General features: G+C 51.5%; 9 protein-coding genes across 9 annotated transcripts; 4 read left to right on the top strand and 5 right to left on the bottom strand.

Annotated features, from left to right (window-relative positions):
- Positions 1-1,363: 1,363 nt before the first annotated feature.
- NEUTE1DRAFT_122005 (trafficking protein particle complex subunit 6B) lies at positions 1,364-3,169 on the top strand (the record flags this gene model as incomplete). Its single annotated transcript, XM_009852414.1, has 5 exons — positions 1,364-1,795; positions 1,923-2,064; positions 2,165-2,282; positions 2,357-2,446; positions 2,505-3,169. 5 exons carry the CDS (start codon positions 1,615-1,617, stop codon positions 2,634-2,636), a joined length of 663 nt encoding a protein of 220 aa, XP_009850716.1.
- Positions 2,605-4,990, bottom strand: NEUTE1DRAFT_116885 (malate dehydrogenase mitochondrial precursor; the record flags this gene model as incomplete). The annotated part of the gene is made up of 8 exons (XM_009852413.1): positions 2,605-3,188; positions 3,386-3,522; positions 3,576-4,183; positions 4,243-4,330; positions 4,424-4,534; positions 4,633-4,664; positions 4,740-4,799; positions 4,902-4,990. 7 exons carry the CDS (start codon positions 4,750-4,752, stop codon positions 3,182-3,184), a joined length of 996 nt encoding a protein of 331 aa, XP_009850715.1.
- A 443-nt stretch (positions 4,991-5,433) lies between these two features.
- NEUTE1DRAFT_116884 (uncharacterized protein) lies at positions 5,434-7,044 on the bottom strand (the record flags this gene model as incomplete). Its single annotated transcript, XM_009852412.1, has 5 exons — positions 5,434-6,335; positions 6,416-6,537; positions 6,614-6,637; positions 6,731-6,825; positions 6,922-7,044. The coding sequence occupies 5 exons, from the start codon at positions 6,965-6,967 to the stop codon at positions 6,170-6,172; spliced, it is 453 nt and encodes a 150-aa protein (XP_009850714.1).
- An 846-nt stretch (positions 7,045-7,890) lies between these two features.
- On the top strand, positions 7,891-8,424 carry NEUTE1DRAFT_62642 (uncharacterized protein; the record flags this gene model as incomplete). Its single annotated transcript, XM_009852411.1, has 1 exon — positions 7,891-8,424. The coding sequence occupies one exon, from the start codon at positions 7,891-7,893 to the stop codon at positions 8,311-8,313; it is 423 nt and encodes a 140-aa protein (XP_009850713.1).
- Positions 8,425-9,642: 1,218 nt separating this feature from the next.
- NEUTE1DRAFT_116882 (uncharacterized protein) lies at positions 9,643-11,657 on the bottom strand (the record flags this gene model as incomplete). The annotated part of the gene is made up of 2 exons (XM_009852410.1): positions 9,643-11,022; positions 11,090-11,657. 2 exons carry the CDS (start codon positions 11,335-11,337, stop codon positions 10,236-10,238), a joined length of 1,035 nt encoding a protein of 344 aa, XP_009850712.1.
- Positions 11,658-13,035: 1,378 nt separating this feature from the next.
- NEUTE1DRAFT_129512 (uncharacterized protein) lies at positions 13,036-14,164 on the bottom strand (the record flags this gene model as incomplete). The annotated part of the gene is made up of 2 exons (XM_009852409.1): positions 13,036-13,423; positions 13,502-14,164. 2 exons carry the CDS (start codon positions 13,947-13,949, stop codon positions 13,272-13,274), a joined length of 600 nt encoding a protein of 199 aa, XP_009850711.1.
- A 4,062-nt stretch (positions 14,165-18,226) lies between these two features.
- NEUTE1DRAFT_62633 (uncharacterized protein) lies at positions 18,227-21,304 on the top strand (the record flags this gene model as incomplete). Its single annotated transcript, XM_009852408.1, has 5 exons — positions 18,227-18,823; positions 18,974-19,055; positions 19,128-20,019; positions 20,080-20,547; positions 20,621-21,304. The coding sequence occupies 5 exons, from the start codon at positions 18,691-18,693 to the stop codon at positions 20,858-20,860; spliced, it is 1,815 nt and encodes a 604-aa protein (XP_009850710.1).
- Positions 21,305-21,758: 454 nt separating this feature from the next.
- NEUTE1DRAFT_121997 (uncharacterized protein) lies at positions 21,759-23,604 on the bottom strand (the record flags this gene model as incomplete). The annotated part of the gene is made up of 2 exons (XM_009852407.1): positions 21,759-22,692; positions 22,870-23,604. 2 exons carry the CDS (start codon positions 23,463-23,465, stop codon positions 21,759-21,761), a joined length of 1,530 nt encoding a protein of 509 aa, XP_009850709.1.
- A 1,756-nt stretch (positions 23,605-25,360) lies between these two features.
- Positions 25,361-25,594, top strand: NEUTE1DRAFT_137415 (uncharacterized protein; the record flags this gene model as incomplete). The annotated part of the gene is made up of 2 exons (XM_009852406.1): positions 25,361-25,465; positions 25,550-25,594. The coding sequence occupies 2 exons, from the start codon at positions 25,361-25,363 to the stop codon at positions 25,592-25,594; spliced, it is 150 nt and encodes a 49-aa protein (XP_009850708.1).
- Between the last annotated feature and the right edge of the window lie 198 nt (positions 25,595-25,792).

Genomic DNA, 25,792 nt, shown 5'->3' with positions numbered 1-25,792 from the left:
AACGTTCAGCCCCGGAAGTTATTGATTTGACGCTGTCAGATGACGACGAGCCGCCCAGGCCTGTGAAGCGGGCTAACTACGGGATGAACGCGTACTATGGATCCAACTCTTAGGGGGAAGTATAGGATGCTGCAAATGTGCATCACAGGCACGCTTCAATGCAAAGGGGTCGCCGTGCTCCCCGTCGCCGTGACAGGCCGGCGCAATGGACGAATTATCAGGCGGATTATTCCCATCAGCCCGACTTTGGGGAAGTATAGGATGCTCAATATTGGCTTCGGAGGCTCGCTTGGGCAACAGGAGGCCGGATTGTTCCCTGCATCGGCCCTAACTGAACGCCATGTCTACTAGGTATATTTTTCTACCAGACCAGCTTGGTTTTAACTTTTCTTTATTGCATTCCAAACACGGTGGATCGATGGAGGTATTTATATCAGTCTTTGGCGTTGGGCGCATTCAGATGGGGGAAAAGGTTTATGGGAGAAGTTTCAGGAATGTGGTACAGTGAGAAATGACGGAATGAATGAGGGATCAGTACTAAGATGCAATTCCGATACCCATTAAAGTGATACGACCTGACCGGTGGTGTGTTGTCTGGGAGCAATTTTGTACATGAAATCGATTATATGATAATGTACTCGCCAATGTTACGTAACGTCTACGTGAAGTTATGAGGTCTTCCAGATTTGTTGAAAGTTACCTCTACCGCGTTACTTGCAGTTGATATTGATTTGAGAATCCCGAATACAGTCCTCCCATCTGTGTGACTTTAGCATATAGCTTAGTGCTTGCTTGGCTTGAGCTTGGGTGCAGTGGGCGTTCGTAGCCGCGCTTGCCAGGTGGATATTAACACCACCCATCTCCATCCCAAATAGCTGCCATTACAGTACATACCAATCATTCGGACGGCAGGCACCTTTCGAACCGCAACAACAGTCCTCCACCCATCCCCTTACAACACAACAAACGTATCGATCTCTAGTTAACTCGCCTCAAAACTCCGGACCAAGACGATCATTACTCTATAGACTTTCTGTGTATAGTCCATACCCCAAGCATCGCGAATCACTCGATTTGGCCCTTGGGAAACGGCAATAGCCCCAGCACCCGAACCCCACGGACAAGCTCCGAGCTACCTGCGTCACCGCGATCTTCCGATAATCCGGCGGACCGAAAAAAGACGAGATCGAAGTCAACGCACGCCAGTCGCGAACCTTTCGATTGAGGCTGCGCACATTTCCGACAACTAAACTTAGTGGACCGGCCACTTGTTCACACTTGCGCGACTCAAACGAACCGCCGAACTCTCTCTGCTACACCAGGGCACCGAGACAATCATCCAGCAACGCAACTGCTCTCCGGTCGGCATCAGCTAGCTCCTACCAGCAAGCGCACAACAGCTACGACTCATACTACCTTGCTTTACGTTCCTTCCTCGCAAACCATAGTACCGAGAGACATTAGATCCGCTGGTCAAACCCCCATCTACCTACTCAACTCAACTTCCAACAACCACCTAGCTAGCGACGTACCTTTTAAGCACCAGACCAAAACCGAGACAAACCAACCAACCAACCAACCAAAACCAACCCGACCCAACCCAACCCACTTAAAATGTCCTTCGACACAATACTCCCCCCTTACAATGCCTCGGACCCAACCGCCCGCTTCCTCGCCTCCTCCTGTCTCGATTTCTTGCTTATCGAGCTAGTCCCCATGGCGTACAGGATAACCAACCAGCTCGACTCTTCTTCCGCGGAACCTTCAGCCTCTTCAGTTGGTGATGATGCGCAAAGTACAGCTACTGGACCAGCGCCAGGGGGGCCACAGAGAAATAGTGTATTATCTTCGCATACAGGGGGACTAAGTGCTGGTAGTGCTGGTGGTGCTGGTATGTTGGGAGCAGGGTTAGTGGGGGGGAGGAGGAGGAGGAGGAGGAGGAGGAGGAGGGAGTGTGACCGGGAGTGTGAGCGCAAAGAAAATGGATGAAGATGAAGAAAGGGATGCTGTATTTGCTAGGTTGGAAGGATTGGGGTATAGGGTTGGGCAGGGGTTGGTTGAACGGTATGCTCTTTTTCTTTTCTTTGCTTATGGTCCTGAGGTGTTGCGCGATGAAAACTGGCCGTCGGGCAAAGAGTATATTGAAAACTGACGGTCTGACTAGATTCTCCCGCGACCGACCACGCTTCAACGACACGCTGGACGTCATCAAGTTCCTCTGCAAAGACCTTTGGACGCTGGTGTTTAGGAAACAGGTGGATAACCTCAAGACGAATCATCGGGTATGTTTCTCCCTTTCCCTTCCCCCCGTTCTTTATCTCATCGAGCTGGCTAATACCAAGACACACATTCACAGGGCGTATACGTCCTAACAGATAACTCCTTCCGCCCACTATCGCGAATGTCCGCAGAGACAAGTAGCCAAGCCATAGCCAGAGCGCAACCGGTACGTTGTCGGACAGTTTCATGATTATGACGCATGTTGCTAACAAACCCACCAAAAGTTCCTTTGGTTTCCCTGTGGTGTGGTCCGCGGCGCCCTCGCGGCAATGGGCATCACGGCGACCGTCACGGCCGAGTCAAGCGAGCTTCCTGCGGCGGTGTTCCAGATCAAGACAGTCAAGACGCAAAACTGAATGATTTGCTACTTTCAATTGCACATTAGCGAATGGGGCTTTTAAGCTTTTATACTTAATACATCGCTGCCTAGACCTTCATTCTCAGCGCATGGCATAAGCCGGGCACTCTGAGCCCATCACTAGCGGTGTTTATTATGGTATAGTGGAAGAAAGCAAAAGTACAATTGTATTGTTACAAAGCTCCATGGGACGTAGACGTGAGACGTTGGCAAAGAGCACCATAACAAGCATGGCGCACGATCGATTTTCACACCAATGTACCAATACACTTTCAAATCACTCGAGCAGAAGTGCATAAGATAAAGTTTAGTTTCGTCCCCCCAGCGACATAGTAGTCCAGTCTTTTCAGGCATACAGCAACCATACGCCCCCATATCCTTACATAGGGCGCAAAGCGGCGTTTGCGATAAGAGTCTCATTCGTCAAGGCGACGGGTACTGGACCCGGCGCACTGAGAGGAAGCTGATGACACGTGCGAGGGGAAGAGAATGGGTATCGGTCGTTCGGGTCATATCAGTCGTCGATTATCCTATCAACTTTTTTTACAGCCTAGAAAGGGAATGAGTATCAGTCCACCTGTACTTGAACTTCATATGGCTTGGTATTTTATTCTTCATCTACAGCTTTGTGTGTGGTTATATATTGGCTATATGAGAGCCACCTAACCAAAATCATGGCCTGCATCATGCATGGCGATTGAGAAACGCAAGGGGATATTTCACAGCAAAAATCAAAGGGGTATCTACTTCTGAGGGGGGTTGTGGGCAAAGTCAACGCCCTTCTGGATGTTGCCCTTGAGGCCCTTGACGGCAGCCTCGAGGAGAGTCTTCTCCTTCTCGGTGATGTCGCCGAGGATGTCAATAGCCTTCTCAGCACCGTTGGGCTATGGATATGTTAGCCAGAAACACCGTGAATTTTGCAAAGACTGAAACTTACGCCGAGCTCGACGGGGACGGAGAAGAAGTCAACACCAGTCTTCTCCGCGATCTCCTTACCACCGGGGATACCGGGGAGATAGACGTAGGTGGGCTCGACAAGGCCCTTGGCGCCCTTGGCGGCCTTGAGGAGCTTCTCAGCGAAGCGGTAACCGGCATAAGCCATGGAGAGGGTGGCAGAGCCGAGACCCTCCTTGGCCTTGACGACCTCATCACCACCGAACTGGACGCGGTTGACAAGAGCATCGTACTTGTCGTCAGGGATGGTGACCGAGGGGGAAACCTTGCTGAAGAGAGGAACGATGGTCTCGCCGGAGTGCCCACCGATGACGGGGACAACGAGCTCCTGGGGGTTGCTCTTGCCAGCAATCTCAGCAACGAAGGTCTCGGCACGGACAATATCGAGGGTGGTGACACCGAAGAGACGCTGGGCGTTGAAGACACCCTTGGCCTTGAGGACCTCGGCGGAAATGGGGACAGTCGAGTTGACAGGGTTGGAGATGACGAGGATGAATGCGTTGGGGGCAACCTCAGCAGCAACCTCAATCAAGCCCTTGACAATACCGGCGTTGATGTTGAAGAGATCATCACGGGTCATGCCAGGCTTGCCTGTGAGGAGCCAGTCAGTCTCTGCTTCACCATAACCAGCGGCGCGTAATGTTGCTTACGAGGAATACCGGCGGGGATGACAATGATGTCGGCATCCTTGAAGGCGGTCTTGGCGCCGTCGTTGGGGGGAAGGTAGCCGGTGGTTTTCTAATGCGCCAAGTGTCAGCCAGGTTCTGCGGGGTCCGTGGTATTTTCATGCCCTTGGCGACAACCAGCGCAAAGCCGGTGCTGACTACTTACGGCGGGGGAGGAGATGTGAGAGAGATCGGCAGCGACACCGGGGGTGTTGACGACATCGTAGAGGGCGAGCTCGTCAACGAGAGGAGACAGCTTGAGGAGGAGGGACAGGGGCTGCGGCACATTTGGTCAGCCATCCTTCCATCTCAACCTCTGATCCGCGCGCAGTTCGAGCGCGGGATCTCCCATAGCCAAGTTGGGATAAGATTCACCTGTCCGATACCGCCAGCGGCGCCAGCAACAACTGCGCATAAAGTCAGCTTCCTGCCACCGTCGCCTCAGACTGCAGGCAAGTGCGGATGGGCGTGGTGTAGCTTACCGGCCTTGACCATTTTGAAATCTGTAAACGTCTAAAGCGGGGGGGGGGGGAGAGGTAATTCTGAAGAGGAGAAACTACAGTCAGCTCCAGATCCTGGTCGTCGATGTTTTGTTGCATGCGCAAAGGAGAGGAAAGCGGGAAAGGGAAGAGGTCTTGACTCACATTGATATAAACGATATGCGCAACAATGGCGATTCGTCAAGGTGGGTTCGAAGGGTGGACTGTGAAGAACTCGGATCTGAAATAACGGGGGACTTCTGGATTCTGGGGGACGGGGAGCTCGTGGGGGAGCTTCTCTTTATTTACCTTGACCTATGCAGTATTACAGCTGGGGCTCGGGGTTGCGGGGCTGGCGGCCAAGTGGACACAAGGCGTCAATGCCGTTCCTCCTTCCAGACAGCCAAATCGAGGCAATGATGCAGCAAGGGAAACGAGCTGCCCCGCTCTCTCTCGTTGCGCTCCCTCTTCGTTCGCGTCCCGTCATCCGGATGTGCGAAAATGGACCATTGTTTCGAAATTTGGGGAAGCTGCGGAGTAAGCCAGTCAAGCCAGTCTCCGTTGGCCGCGCCCATTTGGACGGTGTACACACCAAGTTGCGCAGGCCTGAGACAATACACTCAAAATCAAATTTATATTTATATTCACGTTGACAGTCACGGACCGTACTTGCGTAGAGGTACCCATTGAAGTTATTCGTCTGAACACGGCTGTGAAGATAGTAGTATAAATGCATGTGCTACTTCGCCGTCCAGATTTCACATGATGCCATTGATGTAGCCGCATCGAACACAGATCCATGTACTCGCCGTTGCATCGGTAAACACTCCATGCTGTCAACTTGCCGGGGGTACCTACGTCCGAACATGTGGTCTCCCGAGGTCCGGCTCGGTCTAGCGTCCTCGGGCAAGTCCGGGAGATCTGCTCTGATGTCATCCGAAGAGGCCCGCTTCCATACCGCTTCCATGGTCATGAGGCCAACAACCCATCCAGCTTGACGTCCCGAATCCAGGGGTATGCGCCATTCTTTTCCAGTCGAGACCGAACTTCTTGAGATGCCGAGGTGTAGTTGCCAGAAGAGGTTGGTGGTAAACTCGGAAAAACGGGCACCATACCGTCTTGCCGGCCGGTAGCCCAACCGACCCCCCTCATAAAATCACATATATGCTGAAAGCTCACAACATAACCCAGAACAGAATTGTGGTTGTTGGTGTTCGTCGATGACCCTGCTAGGGTTGATTGATTCATCTGGATATCAAACGCCATGGCCATCCCTGGAATCCGGGACTGGCAACCCTTTCCTGTCCCTTGAACCCCAATCCCATGCATGAAATGTTGTATGCGCCGCCTCTGTCAGCGAGGCTTTCCAGGCTTAATACACAGACGTCTCCCAGTGTCCCTGCATGCTCATCGTCCTCCACGCCTCAGTACATTTAAGCAGAGGCAGCAGCCTTCTTGGCGGCGTTGCCACGGAGCTTCTGGGCGGGCTCGGGCTTGACGGCGCGCTGAGAGCGGCGGATGGCGGAGGCACGGGCAACGGCAGCCTTGAGGAGGTCGGAGCGGTAGCCGGCGACCTGGCGGGCGATAGCCTTGTAGGTCCTGTATAGGTTCGCATCATGTCAGCAATTCGTTCCGTGCTGCTGTTGGTTTCGCAGCTGTCATTGCCGGGGTATACTGACTTGCGGGCAGTCTTGTTAGCACCGAAAGCGACGGTGTAACGAGCAGCGGGCTTGTTGATGGAGCCAGCCTTCTTGGTGATCACAACGACACCACCCTTCTCACCAGGAACAACGCCGACGGCCTATTCCAAGATTGTCAGTTCCATGGGTTCGTTCGGTCGGATATTCGACGTGCGTCGGTGAGGTTGCTCAATGTACCTTGTCGTTGACGAAACCAGCATACTATTTTCCCCAAACGTTAGCCAAACTGTCCCTTTTTCCATCTGTTCTCTGACGAGATTTGGTTGCCCGGGTTCGTCCTTTGGGTAATCGTACCTTGCGGGAATGCTTGTTGGTCAAGTTGAGGGGATCCCGGGAGAACTGGACACCGCCACCAGACTTTCTCTTAACGAGGTAAGAGTTGTGGGAGCCTATATGACCGCAAAAATAACACCGTCAGCATTTCGCCATGTCCACACACTCCCCAAATCGGCCAGGACCAGAAATTCGACAGGATCAGAACTTACGGGTGATCTCCCAGATGAGGTCGGCAGAGATGTTGCTAAGAGACATTTTGGCGGGATCTGGGGCTACAAGAAGACCTAGGCGTTACTGGAGGCAGAGTCGAGCTTCTCGAAAATCGGGATCACAACCGACAATATCGCTGGATTTTGGCACCAGCACGGTGAATTGTCGCGCCTCAGTGTGGGCTCGCTTAGGTTTCCTAACCTGGTCTAGGGCCACCTGCCGCAGCGAAGGCTTGGCGCTATAGCCAGCTGCCAGCAGCTTGAGCTTCTTGTTGGGCGATGGGGAGGGCGGCTGCAAGCATCCAAGATGTCACCTGCACAGGGTTAGGGGTGGCCTGTGCATACCGTCGAATTGTAGTGCTGTTGGGCGGCGATGTTGGGGCGGGCACTTGCTGCGCTTCAGTTTGCGACAGCTTCCATTTGTCACCCTTGCCCGCCGCATTCGTCATGACCCATGTCCCAAGCATGGCTGCGTCTTGGCAATCCTTTTTCGGGCGGCAGGGCGGATATCATTCATTCGAGATTCTGTCTGCGCCGCGTGTTCCATCTTGTGATCAATTTAACTTGATCAAAAACCATCCCTCACCTGCCGCGGATTTTGTTTGCAACAACCACCCGGGCCTAAACATGTCTTGACTTGTGTTCTTTCTCCCAGTCCTTGTTCATCACCTCCTGACAAATCGTCTTCGTTTCTTGACTCGCTTTGCAACGCGACTACTTGACTCGACTTACATCAGCAGCTACCTCTGCGCGCGCAAGCGGCACTGCAGGCACCAGAAGCCGTACCGGACCACCCGAAGCACGAAACGTATCGTGATCGTATCTTTCGCAAAGCCCACTGCATAATCACAATTTCTTTGTCCTCAAATCTACATTCTACCTTCGACAGTCTCGCTCTTTTCGCAACCATCCATTAACCCATACCCACCCGTTCCAAAAAACGAAACGTGACAGACACAAACCGCCAAAATGATCAACCTCCTCTACGCCCTCATATTTTTCACCCTCCTCTTCTCCACCACTGCCTACTTTACCCGCTACACCTGGCTGCCGCCCTTCCTTGACGCCTTCGACGCGATAGAACCCTACCTGCGCCGCGCTCCCGGCGGCGAATATCTGTACTCTCGATTGCCTTTTACCTCCAACTCGTTCGAGGAGGATATGGAAGCCGGTCTGTCGTCTGCCGACTTTAATCTTGCGGGCAACGTTGGGGGGAGCGACGGTCGCGCTGGCTTGGATGATGAGGCCAAGCGGGAAATCCTCAAGATCATGAAGAGGAGGAGACTTCAGTTCGACGACGCGAGGAAGCTGTACATGGAGAGGAGGTTCAAGGCGAATGGCATTGGAGCGGATGGGTTGCCAAGGGATCCCAAGTTTGTGAGCTTTTCGTAAGCGGTACAAGCGAGTAATGGGGATAGAAATGGCGAGAGGGACGGAGAATATAATGGATGGGATATTCACAACGGAACTAAACGAGAGAATGGGCGCGAAGGCGGAAACTCACCACCTCAACCAGCCAGCCGACCCGCGGGGTATACACGAGACGAACCGACAACAAGGATGGGCGAGGTGCGCAGAAGCTTTGGGAAGGGAAACATACATCCTCTGTCACAGACCAACGGACAGCCCATACTAAGCAACAATACTTCGACTCGACTTATACCCCAAGCCCTCCGTGAAAACGCAACCGCTTTTTACCACTTTTAACACCTACACTACACTACACATTTTGACGGGCTGGAACCGACGAGTTAACCAACTAAAACACTCATTCGACCCTTTTTCTTTACTACTGCTGTTACAACAACTGTACCAACACCAACCGACCGTTATACTATCGTTACAACATCACTCATACGTTTCCTTACTCTTTTTTTCTTTTCGTTCTGGAGGTCTTGTCTATTCTCTCATGCGAGCAAGATTTGGCGCAGACGGGCGATTGGGGGGGGTGGGCGTCTGGCTTCTTCCTCTCAGTTTTTTTTATCCCCATCTATTACGTTGTTGCGTCTGATAGTGGGCAACTCATCTAGTATCTATTCAAGCTAGTCAACCATGCAGAACCCGAAATACCCATTAGCGTTTTTCTGTCGACTCCCTTCTGTATATTGTCCCCTCACTACCTCACATCTACGTGCTGTCGAATTCCCAATCTGCTCTCAGCCAACGAACCCTATAGTTCTGCTCCTCCCTTGCATGAGGTTCTAACTTGAGATCATACTATCCAAAGCGGAAGCGACAGGAGGCCTCCAGTTTCGCTTATCTCCGGTTCAACGGGGGGGTTCAAAGCTCAGAAACAATCTTAGCGTTTGCTTGGCCTTCTAATTTATGTTGTACCCATCGTCTTGTGTTGTGTGACTTGGCCGTTTCGTTTCGGTTTACTCATATATATGTGATGCCTCGCCTTGTTCCCTTGAAGATGTCAGGAAGCAAGACATGCTGGTAACACTGGTCATACCTAACAGGATACTGAATTTGGAAGTACCTGTCGCCTGTGCAATAGTGGAGCGATGGGTTGTTGCATAACTTGGGGACAGTGACCGCCTAGGTTTGTGTTGTTTTCGCAAATGAAGTGTTGTTTACTCGGAGGCTGGCTCTCATCCTTTGAGAACTATCTTCTTGTGTTCTTTGCCTGTCTGAGTCATTGTATATGGTCATCTACACGGCAACCTTTCCAGCATATGGTTCATTACCTCGAGGGACAACACATAGATCCGTACATGATGCTTATGTGCAAAGATGCGGGTATATATAAAATGATATAAAGTATGTACAACGTGTAGGTTATTAAAATCTTTCTAATGGACAAACAGTGAGTGACCACTGTTCTTGCTTTTCTTGAACGTGTTGTTATCAGCTCCGTCCGTCCCAATCCAGTTACCTATTCAGTCATTCCATCATTTGGTTTATGAGACCAACTCCTCCTTCATTGTGGGTACTGTATTATAGTACCCTCTTGCCTTTTGTTGGGCTGGTCCGGCGCGGCGGGTTTCCATCCAGATGGTATACATCCGTATCCAATGTGGTGTACCGCCGTTCTCGTTCGTGTGTTCAGTCGTCATCGACCGCCGTCCGTGCCACCATCCCACATCGCATGAAGGGTCGCAGATCCTTGGTGTCAGCCAACCATTCAACCCGGGTCCCTGATCCAGGACCACAAGACCGGGTGGCTTGGTCTTGGCCGGATGACGCTGATTCGTTAATCCCATTTGTGCTTTTTTTTCTTTTTTCTTTTTTTTTTTCCTTGAGGGGAAAAAAATGACATCAACCGGGACTGGTGAGATTTCTAGCCCTCCTCGTTTTTCTCGTACTTCACTCTATTTCGACTTTTTAGTCTCGGTCGGCTCGTAAAGCCGATCATCCTCACCCTCCACCTCCTTGACAATCTTCTCCATCTCGTTGACCTGCTTCTTCCACGTTGTCGTGCTCATCTTCTTCTCCTTCGCGAACATGTCACCGTCGGGCTCCCTGTAGCTGCCGCCGAGGCGGTCCCACAGCGTGGTGAACTGGCCGTAGTTGTAGTTGAAGGCGAAGTGGTGAACCGAGTGGCAGGCGGCGCCGTTGATCACGGGGTTATTGGCATAGTACTCGCCGTCGTGGATCATGATGGTCCAGAAGTTGATAAACACGAAAAGGCCGACGTACGCCATCTTCTGGAGCGGAAAGATAAAGGGGAAAATGTGGTAGGGGATGCTCTGGGCGAAGCCGTCGATGGGGTGGAAGGCGTGGCTGGCATAGGGAGTTGGCATGATCCACTTGTGGTGAGGCTTGTGCAGGTGCTTGTACACGAGCGGGTGGTGAAGGCCACGGTGGATCCAGTAGATGCCAAAATCGGTAAACATGATGAAGAGTGGGAACTGGAAGAAGTCGTACCAGCGACCAGGACCCTCGGCCGTGGTGTCGTAGAGGAGTGAGTAACCGCGCACTTCGGCGACCAGGAAGGGGAACGTGAAGAACGCCATGACGGGCAGGGCGGCGTTGGTCTGCTTGATCTCGAGCCAGACCTGGTTCTTAAGGAACTTGGGGTGCTCCATAGTCTTCTTGTCGAAGACGAAGATGTAGGAGAGGGAGGCGAAGACGTAGTAGGTTACGAGACCGAAGAGCCTGTGTGTAAGCCAAGGTTAGCGTGTTTGCGCCCAACTCGAATATGAAAAAAGGGGTTTGCGCGCACCATAGTATTAGGAAGAGCGATAGAGCCTGACGGTAGATGTTGTCTCTTGTCCAGATACTCTGGTAGGCCGCCTGCGAGGGCTCGAGCGAGAAGAACTTGGTCGCGGGCTCATACACCCAAGACGAGAAAGATTGTGCGGTGCCATTGGTCTTGTCGGGGAAATCATAGAGAGCAGGTCGTGCTGGTAGTAGCCAGGCGTACATGTAATCGAACATGAACTGGTCGGTGACCTCGAGGACCACGTCCATATTGACGGTGGTTGTTGGGCTTGCGCGCCAAAGAAGAAGAATCAAGTTGAGTAACAGCAAGCCGAGCAAGCAGCTTTGTGTTCCAGGCCCGGATCAAGACCGTGTCGGGTACCTGTAGATAAGCAATGGGGGAGAAAGGCGTGGGTCCTGGTGGGTAGGCAAAAGGAATGATGGAATGAAGGACCGACAACGGCAAGAGAACGCGGCGCAGGAGGTTTAAAAAGAAAACAGAAGAAGACGATGAATAATGGGAAAGAAAGAGTGTGCCGCGAATCCGATAGATGTGTCGCTGGCAATAAAGTGACAGGCCCAATTTCTCATGTCATAACCACCCCTGAACGATCGGCTTCCCGAACGAGCGTCGCGTCGAAAACAAGCGGACCTTCGTCGAGTGTGCCAAGGCCCGGGGACGAGGGTATGTAGTTGTCCTTGCTGGCCCCGTAAATCCGTGGGTTGCTCCGAACAAGGACAACAGAAGCTCTCTCGCACGCCTGCGATAACGGTGCAGTGACAAGCGAACGGGTTGAACTGTGAGTGAAGAGGCATTCTTAAAGGCGGAAGATAAGTAAACAGATATCTGCAGTAATCTTTAGCTTGAGCCTCACAGGCCAGCAGGAATGCGGAACATTTGCTTCCCATATTGAGCTTCGTTGTTGAACAATCCATCAACATCATCATCACCAATAACCCCTTTTTTTTTTTTTCGATTTTGCCCTAAGATCTAATCAAATCTGGGCCCCGGATGGGCCGCTCGTCTTGCCATCTCCGCACCGTGAGTAGTGGTGGTGGTGAGAGGTCTTCTAGTGTAAGGGAAGCCCGGACCCATCCGAGAACCTCTTTTTTTTCCCTCCACCAACGACAGGAACGTCAAAGATTCCGTATCCACCCGTCTTTGCATTCTTCGATCGTACCTTCCTCTTGCCTCTCCAAAATGTTCTTCAATTGCTTTATTAGCTCGCCAAACGAAGGAAAGCGTTGTATTTTCTAACATCGCAAGTTGACAATAACAAAATGGGCTGTCAACCCAACGTCTTGTCCTCGACGTTGCATGATGGGTGGCACGTTTGACAAGAAGCTGATCTCGACAGCACAAGGGACCTTGATTGAGCTCCTTGATTGGACGGCTCAGCCAAGTCACTGAATGCAAGAAAGTCGAAAGTGATTCAATGGAGAACGCTTGACTCTCGGAAGCAGGAAGATGCGAACGACCAAAATGGCGTGGTTTTGGAACGATCCGGAGCCGTGAGAAACCCCTCCACCTGTCCCCACTCTTTCTTCCCCACAGCAAGATCTTATCTGGTAAAGGATACAACTGATTGATTAGTGACCTGACCTGGCTCCTTGAACGCCCCTCATTTAAAGTCAGGTACAACTTGTCACAATCCCAAGACTTGGGATTGATCAAAGGGATCTCCCGCTGTCCAAGTCGCTGACTGTCATCTGCTTTTTGCCAAATGCAAGATCCGCAACGAACAACGGTGAAAAAAAGGGATGAAGATCCCATTTGTCTCCAGTGGTCGATTTCGAACATTCTCCCCAAAGGCATTGGCACCACTGGTTTTATCAGATGCGCCCAGAGTGAGTTGGCTGACTGTTGTTGGATGGAGCTAGAGATCTTGATCTCCAACACAAAAGACAACAATTGCCTACCTACCGAGTTCTCCGAGAGTATACCACAACATGGAACCCCATTCCATCAGCCAAATGGCTCTGGGCAAGTGAATTACTATCAAGGGTCTTGCAGCAACATCATTTCAGGGGTGAATGCAAAAAAAACGGAACTTGAAGTTCAACAAAGAGCCACCGTTTCAGCTAAACTCTGTTGTTACCCTGTTGTTACCCAAATATTCAACCTCTAACCACGTGTTGATATCCAGCTTCGATCCATCGTCGATCCAGGCATCTCCCCTCCCACAGAAACACAATCCCACTCCTCACTCCTCGTCCTCTTCCACCCAAGTCTTATCATCCATCGAAAGCTTCATATCAACATGTTGCGATTCCGGAATGTCGACAACCGGAACAGGAAGCACAGCAGCAGGTGTTGTCGTCGTCGTCTCCTCTCCCTCATAGAAAGAGCGAGGAACTAAAATCCACAGACAAAACAGTATTAACAAACTGTCAAGAAGAACCCAGGAAATATCAACATCCGTGAATCCCTTACCAAAACTCGAAGCACCAGCAGCACCCTTCGCCCCTTCCGTCATCCCCGTGCCCTGACACTGACACTGAGCTGCCGCCGCGCCCGCGCCCGCGCCCGCCGCGGTTTGCAGCGTGCACATAGACAACGCAAACAGCGTCACGGAAATGGTCAGCAGAACGGCGTGGACGAGCCATATCCAGCGGTCCCAAAAGCCTCTTCCATGTTCTCGGCTGCCGTTGACACGAGTGTTGCCGCTGTTGTAGTGGCGGCTATCGTCGTTTGGCCACCATCTTTGAGGTAGTCTCCACAAAGCAGACAAGGGAGAAGAGTGAGAGGGTGCGGCAACGGCGGCGCTTCGGACGGGGACGCTGAACCAGGGCGCCTTCTTTTCTTGGAGGTAGTCCTGGGATTCGAGATCGTCGTCCAGCGGGACGGTGTAGTAGAGGTTCTTGTTGATGTTGGACGACATTTTTGTGGTGGTGGTGGAGCGGGATGGGTGTGAAGGTTTGACTTGGTAAGGCGTAGAGCTTGAATGAGAGGCTTGGATTGGATTGGACTGAAGGGCTTGTTGGTTGATGAGTCTGATGTGGTATCAAGAAGCCCGAAGGAATGGCACGCCAGGTGCTTTTGCTATGAAACCAAACAAATGAATGAATGAATGAGTGGACAGTAACAAGAATTGCGCCTGGCAAAAGTAAGTGAAGTGAATGCAGCGAAGAAAATGAAAAGAGAAGCGAGAAGCTAGGTCTACATGATGTCGGGAAGAAAAGATATATGGGAAACACTTCAAGAACTGCACTAGAACATCTGCTACCAAAGCTAACCCAAAAGACATATGGTAAACGCCTTGAAGCCATCGCGAAACACCAAAGCTCAGGTATGGTAGCATTGAGGGTGATTTCTGCGGCAAAGGGGCAACTCTTGGTTACCAGGGTCCCTGAATCTTGTCACTGCAGACTCGATTTGTGAAGAAACCTCGTTTACAAAGGTTTCAAAACGCCAACGTGAATTAATTATCTGATGTGCATTCTAATTTCTCGTTTCACAGCACCTCGTGAAAGACCTCAGTCTTGACTGAACATGCACGAACAGTTTATTATTGCTTTGAATGCATCCAGCAGTGAATGGCGGCTGCTAATGACTAGAGAAACAACGCCAAGACAACAGCAACCAGTTGAAACAGTCTTCCAGGTTCCCAAACCGTCATCCCCGAGCCACCGAAGCCGAGAGCCGAGCTGTCAAGACTGCCTTCCGGGCCCTACCTGACCTTGGGACTCATCACTCAACTGCAATTCCTGTGCCCCCCCTTGTTTCGTTGACCCCTCAACCAATCCAAAGTTGAAATGTTTCAAGATTGTGGCGAGGAACTTGCCCTTCCCAATGGGCGTTCAGCGGGGCATACGGGGCTCGCTTAGAACTGAAGAAAGAGAAAGGGGGCATAGCGGCATGGTGTGGCCCGCACACCGTAAGATCAGATAAGATTAGATCCAAATGAATCTGGATACATTCTACATATCGGGCCAGTGCGCTGATCAGATTCGATGTTCCCATCAAAACGTCTTTGTTGCAAGTTGTAAAGTGGGCAAACTTTGATCCGATTATTTTTTCCAACCCACGTGCCGCTCTGACCTCGGAGCGACTGCTGGATTGACATCGGATGAAACAGATTGATCCGATGGGATGGGTAAGGTGAGTCCAGTCAACCCAAGTTCCCAAAGATAAACATTCACTTGTCTGGCAATCAGCACTCTGAGGACGATATACATGTGACTGTTGCATGGACTCTCTGTCAAACCACAACACCGGCAGAAGCTGGATATATCGCGCTATGCAACCTGCTCCTGGTACTTCTCCCTGCCTGGGTGAGATGATGGCCTCCTTGAAGCGAGGCAATGTCGAAGCATGCAACATAGCCAGCTAAGCAACAACTGTCTGGGGCGCATCCCATTAACACATCGCTCAGAGTCTCTCTATAGAAACCGACTGAACGAGTATTCAATCGCTGAACAGTTGATTGAAATATAGGAATTATCTTCGTACTCGACACCCAGCCTGACGGAAGGGCCACCAAGTATACGAGACAGTGTGACATGCAAAGGCAGAATCATGTGTTGGTCAGAACCTTAGTGATCCTTCACATTACTGACTCGCGTAGCAGCCTGTTTGTGACCGGAGTGTGTAGCCGGGCTGGAGCCAGTGCATTCGGGCGTTGGAGGAAAATACAATCTGTCCTCCGGTTCATTCGACATCGGGGGTTGAACTAGGAACGAGATCCTATTAAAGTCGAAAAAAAGGACCAGAGCGCAGAAGTACAGAAGAACATGAAAGAAAATAGAGGTAACGGATTCGCTGGTTCGTTCGGGTTTGGTACCACATCACAAAAGAGGGGAGGTGATGTATGCGCTTCCGGTTACAAGATTGAAGACAGGTGGCCAGGTACACTTCGCCACAGTCGATAGAGACCTGGATCTACTTTCGCTATCTGCGCTACAAGCGGGGTTTTGTTGAGGCTTCAATGATTATAGCCGCTGGGATATCCAAAGAGAGGGGACGGGGCAGCTCCATAAGGCTACACCTGCGATCGATGTCTCCTGTTGTGGTGCGCTTGCTCAGATCTGAAACGGGTCAAGAGGTGTGTAAAAGGGTGCACAGGACAACTCACCGACAACAGAAAATCGTTGTTTTTCGTGAGTTGACGTTGCTCGAATATTGCTAGGACAAGATGAAAGCAACGGTCCTAGTTCGTACTCCTGTTTTGGACCAATTGGCAGTTTGTGTATATTTATTAGAAACACCACGCAGCGGGTCATCATGGCGCGCGTAATAAAACATCGTTGAGCGGGGCCGCAGCTCTCACAAAACGAAGCGAAACCGAACCTGGGGGAGCGTTCGTAGAAGATACCTAGGTCGTCTGAAGGAGGCGAATTTGTGTTCCTGCATATTGAGGGTTAAAGTCCATCAAAAAAACTACCGTAGTGACTCGGGGCACTGGGTTTTAGGTTCCCTGGATATCAGGCATAAGCTGGAAGCATACTGCAACATTCATGCCCACCAGAAATTGTATGTAAGACGGTGATTCTAGATTCTCCACCCTCCAGCGCCCTTGGGAGATACGTAGGAAAAGGCAGGATTTTGGAAGACTCGACCACTATTTCTCCCGGGCCAAAAAAGCACATATTCGTGCAGTGTGCTTACAGATTATGCTTGATTTCCAGGGAACCTAAAACCCAGTGCCCCGAGTCACTACGGTATGCCTTGATTGAGGTGCTAAGTCGATATCGTGCAGACCGAGTGCGTTTTGGTGTACTGTATGCCGTAGCATTCATCGAGGTGGCAGTGGGAGTTGAGGTTGTGTGTGTGTGTGTGTGTGTGTGTGTGTGTGTGTGTGTGTGTGGTGTGTGTGTGGTGTGTGTAGTGGTTTGCATTGTTTCAAAACCGCATGTGCAAGCGCTTGGACGATGTTTTCTGCCCCACGGTAGGTACTGTACGTAATGCCGTCGAGACTTCCTGGGGGTTTGTCTGGAGTTTTGCGCCTAATGGCAGGCACCTCGCAGTCATCTAGCTTGGAAAACCCAATGGATGAAGGGAATGTTTCCTTATCGACACTTGCAGTAGGTAGTCACTGTTTGCATAGGTAGCCTCTCAGGGCACACGTCGCTGATTGCCTGGATCAATCCGAACTTCCACTTGCTTGGGAAGATGAAAAAGGGAAAGAATTTCCAATGTACTGTGTACACCTCTGCCGGGAGCAAACTTGTTAGCGTGCTACCAACACCTGACAGTATATAGGGGCTTAGATGTGGTCAAACTAGCCATCTCTTGTACGAAAATTAAAGTTCTCGCCACTTACAAATCACCGCGCTAACAAATATGATGCTGACAGAGGTGCAGTATACAATCATACGTGCACACACCAGCTACGTTGTGCTCGTAAGTGACAAAGCCCAACCACGGGACGCGGTGAGCAGACATCGAGGGGTGAATCCGTCAATGCACTCCCCCAACCCGGGCCGACCTTCTTTCGCTTTCCGAGAATGGAACCATCACAGCAGTGACCAGGGCAGCACCTCTACGTAACTGGCGCACGGACACTGACGACTGGGTCTCCAGAATCTCGTAGATCCACTCTTGTGCAGATGCTCTCCACAATCGCACAGCGCCGCCGCGGGCTGGCTTCTGGCCTTACCATTCCATATTCTACGCCTAGGCAGGTAACACAAGGAACCCTAAACCCTGCTATCCATGTCGGAACTCGTAGCAATGGCGGGTGGCTCATGGCCCATGCGAGGTACTATGCGAGGTACTGTCTGGAGCACTTTGCAAACTCAGTGACTTGTCGGTTTGCCAACAGCTGAGAAGGAAGTCACGTACCTCTCGGTCGTAAGATACGACGAAAGTACCTCAGTTCCGTTCGATGTACACTACACTACATGCACTAGGTACTAACTGCGTGACCGGTGCCACCCTCCACAGGCCACAGGCTGACAAGTGGAACTGGAGCTTGCTGCCCTGTCCGCAGCCCGTCGGCAGCCCGCCTCCCTGTCCTCCCAAGAAGGAAGTCCAAGACCCAAGTGGCCCGCAGCCGCTGGAGGTGGGAGTGGTGTCGCTGCAAGTCCATGGGAATCCACACCGGGAGCCGCCCCAGAACCCGCACGCCCAGGTCATTTCTGCCACCTGCTGGCCATTCCACTTCTTTTTCCTTCTCCTCCCCCCTTTGGCAACCTACATTCTACTCCGGAGCAACACCAGCATTTGCAGCCTGCAGCCCTAACTGCTTCGCCCAAGTCCTCCCATCAACAAACATCGGAATTGGCGCAACGCCAGCATCACCATCCCCATCAACCCCTCGGATCCCGTCATTGGCCCTTGGTTGTGTACAGTGCCATTCGACTAGGGATTCCGAGCCCCCTCGCGGTCCCCATCTTTTGCGTCTTTTCGCGCTGCGATCCGTCCCGCGCGCACGCCATCCCAACGCACGGTAGCTCGACGCTCGTTCCGACCTCACGCCGGCTGCACTCCAGCTGCGTCATCTTACGAGCCGCCTTTGTATCATCGGCCGCATCCCTCGTTCTCGCTTCCTTCAGCCGATTGCTGCCTTGAGCCTTCGCAAACCTGCGCGACCGCCCTAGCCTTCCCGGCTTGGATTTCTGTCCGTTTCTCGTCGGCTTCACCAACACATAGCACGCGGACAACCGCCCCAACTACGCAAGATGTCTATGTATCCGCACCGACCCATTGCGGGCGCGCCCATTCAGAACATGGGCCGCCTCAACGAGCTCCTCGATGGCATCAGAATGGAATTCGAATCACAAGCTCGCCAGTACGAGACCTGCCAGCATGACTGTAAGGGTTCCTCCACACATTCCTCCGCTGGATGGCCATCCTCCCATCTGGCGACGAGGGAATCCAGCTGTACATGGTGATGCGGGCTGTTTCGGGCCTGTAATCAGCGACTTAGGCTTTGGGAGGTGTACCCGGCTGACGAGACAATAGTGGCAACGCAGCTTCAGGAGCTTCAGGTCATCCGTGAGAAAGTCTTCCAGATGGAGCAGCACCAGATGAACGTAAAGCAAAAGTAAGCCAGTCAAAAAAATCTGGTCAAGCATATCCGAGACTCGAAAAAAGTAGGCTGACAATATCTGGTCAGGTACGAGGATGAGATTGCACTGCTGCGTCGCCAGCTTGAAGCCCGCGGAGGCGCTCCCGGCAACATGAACCCGCCTCCACAGCATCCTGGCCAGCAGCAGCCCCCTGCTATCGGTTTGGGAAGCAATGTCTTTAGCGCGATCATGGCAGGTCAGGGAGGGCAGGCCTTGGTCCCTCCTCCCCCTCCACCGCAGCAGCAAGAACAGCCAGCACATATGCCTGCGCCCCCTGGGCTTCAGGGTCCTCCTCCCCCGCCCCCGCCGCCGTCTCAGCAGCCTCCCTTCCAGCAGCAGTATCAAGGACCCCAGGGACCTGGTAACTTTCCTCCCCAGCCGCCGCAGAGCACTGCCTCTCCTGGCCCTGCCGGCAAACGTGGCATCGGCAGACCTCCCGCCGGCGGCCCGGCTACTCCTCAAATCAACACTCCGATCCCGTACAACGGCGGCCCTGCTCAGTCGCCCCAGGTCCCAACCCATCCTACCCCGGACCATACCCGGATGGCTCAGCACCACCAGCCTCCCCCGCCTCCGCCTTCTCAGACCAACGCTTTGAGCGAGCTTGATCCCGACCGCCTTCCGAATCACATCAAGAAGATGAAGGACGATTGGTGGGTTATCTTCAACGCGGCCGTTCCCAGGGTACTAGACGTTGAGCTGGTACACACTCTTCAGCATGAGAGCGTTGTTTGCTGCGTGAGGTTCAGCATGGATGGCAAGTACGTTGCCACCGGCTGCAACCGTTCCGCTCAGATCTACGACGTGGAGACTGGCGAGAAGCTTTGCATCCTGCAAGACGAAAACATCGATCTTACTGGAGATCTTTACATCAGAAGCGTCTGCTTCAGCCCTGATGGCAAGTATCTTGCCACTGGAGCCGAGGACAAGCTCATCAGAGTACGTAACAATGTCTTGGCCAACTGTTGTGTTCTTCTCTTGCTAACATGCTTGATATAGGTCTGGGATATTCAGTCGAGGACCATTCGTAACACCTTCCATGGCCACGAACAAGATATCTACAGTCTCGACTTCTCTCGCGATGGTCGCACTATTGCTTCCGGCAGTGGCGATAGAACCGTCCGTCTTTGGGACATTGAAACCGGGCAGAACACGTCTGTCCTCTCTATTGAAGATGGTGTCACGACTGTTGCTATCTCGCCCGACAAGCAATTCGTTGCTGCCGGATCCCTGGACAAGAGCGTCCGTGTCTGGGACATGAGAGGCTACCTTGCGGAGCGTCTTGAGGGCCCCGACGGCCACAAGGATAGCGTCTATAGTGTTGCTTTCTCTCCTGATGGCCGCAATCTTGTCAGCGGCAGTTTGGACAAGACCATCAAAATGTGGGAACTTAGTGCTCCGCGCGGTATTCCTTCTTCGGCGCCTCCTAAGGGTGGGCGCTGCATTAAGACCTTCGAGGGCCACAGAGTACGTTTACACATTAATATCCCCATTGGCTATTCCTCTACGACCTTGCTAACGTGTCAATCACTTGTCACAGGATTTCGTCCTCAGCGTTGCACTGACCCCTGACTCGCAATGGGTCCTCTCCGGTTCCAAGGACCGCGGTGTCCAGTTCTGGGACCCCCGTACCGGCCATACACAGCTCATGCTCCAGGGACACAAGAACTCGGTCATCTCCGTGGCGCCCAGCCCAGTGACTGGTCCCAACGGTGTTGGGTACTTCGCTACCGGGTCTGGTGATATGCGGGCCCGCATCTGGTCTTACTCTCGGATATAGAACACCAGCGGAGTTGCAATGCGAACCCTAGATTCGACCCATTCCATTATTCGTGAGATTCTAGAGGGAGAGAGTAGATCAGCGATACAAGGAAAGCACGAAGAAGGAGAAAGTGTGTTCCCCGGTCGATATTGTGATGTGGACACGGCGTCAAGGATATTTCTGAAATGAATTAGGAAGGACAACAGAAAGGAATAACGTGAAAGAAATTTTATTAGTTCAAGTTTTATCCCGTTTGGGTCTTCCAAGGTCACGTCCTATTCTTGGGCCTTTGTTTGATACATGCCTTTTGGTTATGAGTTATGGACTTGCACACGTTGGGTAGGAATAGGCCGTATTGCCATGCCTGAAAGGGATACGACACACGTTCGATTATTGGGTATGGATGGAGGACGATTGCGGAACATAGGACGTGGCCATCCTGGGTCTTGGTCGATGTTTAAGCTGGATCGTTTATGTTCGCCTTATAATGTTATACCTAGCAAATCATTTAGTAGTAGCGGATCAAATCGTCTTGCTCTTTGTGTTGAAGCCTTCACTCGACCTCTCTTCAATTGGTTCACCTAGAAAGCTGCCAAGGGCCAAGTAAACAATGTGACAGCGTGGTGGTGTAGTATATAGACATAGTATTGCCATGAGAAAACCAGAAGGGAGAGGCAAATGCTAAGACTAAGCACTTATCGATGACCATGTAGCCTTTGCAACAAACACAACCTCAAGATGCATCGAAATGGTAACTGTACTTGAATGAAGATTTGCAACAATTGCCCAACAACAACAATCAAGACTAAAACCAGGCGGCCCAGAGCTACTCGTTCGTGTCTACAAACCCAGTATACCCATCACCAACAACAGGCGAGTATACTTCGTAGGTACCTAGTCAACTATGCAGCGCCTTTCATAACCCCCCAAAGATATCATCAAACTCGTCCGCTCCCGCCCCCGCCTTCTTTTTCTTCTTCTTCGTTTTGGGCTTGTCGAACGAGGCAAAGATGTTATCTAGGTCATCCGTCTTCTTGACCTTTGTCTTTTTCTTTTTGGGCTTTTCGAGAGAGGCGAAAATGTCGTCAAGATCGTCTTTACCATGTCGTGTATCGATTTCGGCTGTCGTTGTTGTGGTAGTTGGTACCGATGAGTCGGTTGTCGATTTCATCTTCGTGGTTGTTGCTGCTGTTGCTATCGAGGTTGTGACGGTTGTGGTCTTTGTCGCTACTACTGATTTCTCCGCTTTATCTTTCTTCTTTCTCTGGTTGGGCTTGTCAAACGAAGCAAAGATGTCATCGATGTCGGTCCCGTCATCTCCTGTCTTCCTTTTCTTCTTCTTTTTCTTCTCGGATACTGGTGGTGTCGGTCCGGAAGAGAAGTCATCCTTATGCTCATCGTTGTTCTCATCCTCATCGTCCCTTGGTCTCTTCTTCTCGCTCTTATTCTTGCCCTGTCTGATCTCTCCTGTTACTGGTGGTGGTGCTGCTCCGGAGTCAGTCTCGGTGGTGGGCAGTGGATGATCTCGAGCATCTCTTCTCGCCAAGCTGCCCTCCGTTGGTCCGGATGTGGTGGATTCCAACATCATAGCAAGTAACTCTTCCCTCGACACCGCTACGCCGATGTCATTATGCCGTTGATTAGGCACATCGTCTGCTAACTGACCCATGACTGTAGCGTTGAGATTTGGGCCCCTGTCTTCTGCCGCTTCGTCGGCGGCAGCGTCGTCGTTTTCGTCGATTGGAACCGAGGCGAATGCTGAAAGTGCCTTGTCTACCTGGGCTAGAACGCCTAGGAGCATCAGGCCTAGGTGGGCGAATTGTCTGTCGGCGGATAGTTGGCTGAAGGCGCTGTTGGGTGGTTAGTCTTGGGTCTAGAGGGTGAGTTCTGGGAGAGTAGTTTTGGGAGGAAGATGACAAAGGGATTGGGAAGTGAGTGAGTAACTCATCATCACTCTCTCATCCCCTCCCCTTCATCAACATCACCCCCCTTTTTTTTTTTCATCCCACAGCAGAAGAGAAACTCACAAATAGGCTCTAGGCCCTAGTTTCCCCCTCAAATACTCCGCCCTCAGTCTAACCTCCCTGGCCTCCTTATCCTCCTCCTCCTCTTCTCTATCCTCCCCTTTAACCTCTCCCTCTCCTCCTTTCTGCCCCACCCCATCCTGTTTCTTCTCAACCCTCCCCAACCGTTCATATTTTTCCTTCTTCTTCCTCCTCGCCTCCTCCTTCCTCCTCTTCCCCTCTCGTTCCGGCTCCTTATCACACCACTCGTTCGCCGCCTCAATCAGCTTGCGCAGGTGTCGCCGCAGCATGTCGGCCTCAGCCCACCATTTCGACAGGCGGTGCTGGTTCTTGTTGCGGTGGTGGAAACGGGAGAGGATCTCGAGGGCGGGCGTTAAAATAGGGAGGAGGGAGGAGGGGGTTGTGGGGTCTGAGGGGTTTGAGGGTGGTGAGGGAGTGGTTTTGGTGGTTGGTAGTGATTGGGGGTCCTGGGATTGTTGGAGGATGAGAAGATTTGATGATGATGGGGGTTGTGTGGTGGTTGATTTTGGGTTGCTGGGGAGTTTTGCCTTGGGGTTGGTGGGTTTGAGTCTTGGTTTGGATCCCTGGGTTCGATTCATTTTGGTTTCTTGTTGAAGGCTTTGGTGCTTTGTAACGGTAGAGTCGGGTATTTGCAAGTGTCACGATGAGGTGAGCTGCAGAAAGCCACTCGTTCGGGGAGTCGGCCCGTTCGCGAGATGAAGAGCGTGTGGTGGTGCTCTGAGATGCACGTCGCAAGGAGAAAACTCGGCCTTGATGGCGCAACGCGGCAGGATTGCGTCAATATTTGCCTTACTTTCAAGATCGATGAGGTTCACCGGACCTATGTGGTGCTGCAGTCGAATTATTCCGCTTTCAGAAAACGCATTCGAAGTTTTCAGATGGAGGTTAACGACTAGTTCTAGGGTTCAAGTTTCGGGGTTAGGGTTACGTGCTGCATCTGCAAGAGATTCGACGACAGGTTCAACTTGCACGTCGTGACGGCACCGCCAAACCACGGTAACACCCTCGCATCTACCAGTTAACATTGTATTTGGTTTTGCCCTCCTTTTCCATACTCAGTACTTCCCAGATTCCTCTGCTGCATGAGGTGAAGAGAAAGCTTAAAAAAGGTGTATCCCTACCAACACTGACTGGAGGCATCTTCTGCCGCAAGGAACGTCGTTTCCGTTTCCTAACTAAGACATACGGAAGTTTTCTAGGTATCGTGATGATCAACTGCAATAGGCAAATTTAGCCAACCATTTTCATCCGGCCTATTCTCCGGGCACCTGGTAGACTTGAAAATCACAATATTCCACCCGATGAGCGTGCCTTTAGGTGTTCCATCAACAGACAGCTCAACCATGTATCCTATCGCGTGCCTTCATCTACCGCCGAGAGGCACCGAAACTTGTGCGCGCGTGCATGGCCTTTTGCACTACTACGAGTGTGCCTTGCAGACTGTGGAAAGAATGACATTGGAAATGGGTTCGGTTTATTTTTTTCTGCCATCCACCTGACCACGTTTTCTGGTGATCAGCACGAGATCTACACTACAGCAGTTGCTCGGCATTTGAGAAGAAGCGATCCTGGACGTACAGTATGAACGCAGTAGTGTTTTGCAAACCAATCTGCCTTGGAAGGATAAGAATGGAACACCGGAGTATCAGTGTAGTGTAGAATTCCTCTCACTTGTGAGTCACTCGACTTCCAAGGATTTTTGATAGAGGATGATATCGCGTTATCTTGGACGTATTCCTCCAAAAATTGCAACATCACGTCTCCAGAACATGTGATGATCACTCTATTCTCCTCGGTTACGCTGTGGGATGGCTTCCAGAAATTGTAGGTAATGTGTGAATGACGAAGATCTCAGTGAAGATCTCGCAGTCCAGACTCTTTGATAGACAGACGAGAAAGAGTACACGTGTACAGTTCAATACTGGTCTGATGTTAGCTTGAGACCTCGAGCAACATTCCTACGCATTTGTATGCTGTATTCATGCTTTTTCCAAGGTAAAATATGCCATATCGAAGCTTGTTGATTGATGTCTTTTGAATCCGTACCTAGCCATCATCTACTGCATAATAGTTAGTCCATAAAGGTTTAGGACAGTTCGGAAGGCATCTCTTCCAGGGTACTGAGAGTACCTGGGTACTGAGCTAACAAACCAGCACTACTATGTTGATAATGAAAGCTCACCGAAGAATTTCCTTGAATGAATGGTGATCGCCATGAGAAAATGGGTGTTCACATGGCCTCCGTTATTCGAGGACTCTCCATAGCTGTCCAACTCCGTGCATTTCACGCGATACACATCGAGTTGCTGTTACTTGTCCTGTCCTGTTTTGATCTCCCAGATTTCTTGACGAAAGTAGGTATCTTTCGCTGTTGACTTTGCTTTGCGGTAAGGATTTTCCAGTTGACAGCGGCTTTTCCTCCGCCGTATGGATATAACTTTGCAATCCTGTCTCCAACTTCGCGGAAATTACCATGATGATGCAACATTCCCAAACACAGGACCCAAACTCGCTTGAATTCAAGATTTTGAGATCCACCGGAAACTGGGAGAAGCAGGTGGGTTTACCTAGAAACACTGTGAGTCCACAAGACGGTATGGGGCAGCTTGGCCCATGTTATTTTTCAGGTACGGGGAAACATACTGACACTGTGGACGTCCAGAAAGTTGAATACGGCATCATCGGCAGCTTCCAAAGCGGAGTATAAGTGCTCAGGCCCTCGTCCGCCTCGTATGCTTTGCTTTGTTTTGAGAGAAAATGCTTGCAATGCATTAACATACACCGCTCTAGACCTTCTCTCTTTGACAAGTCAGTACACCGCCATTTGTATGGGGCGGATTTCGGGTGCTCGAATGTCTCGAAGATTCAAAGATGCTGAAAACGTGGTTCCACGTTTGAGATGGTT

The sequence above is a fragment of the Neurospora tetrasperma genome (genome assembly GCF_000213175.1).
Source record: "Neurospora tetrasperma FGSC 2508 unplaced genomic scaffold NEUTE1scaffold_3, whole genome shotgun sequence".
NCBI classification, from domain to species: domain Eukaryota; kingdom Fungi; phylum Ascomycota; class Sordariomycetes; order Sordariales; family Sordariaceae; genus Neurospora; species Neurospora tetrasperma.
Note: the sequence above shows the minus strand (reverse complement) of the source record. Positions and strands in the feature narration are given on the sequence as shown.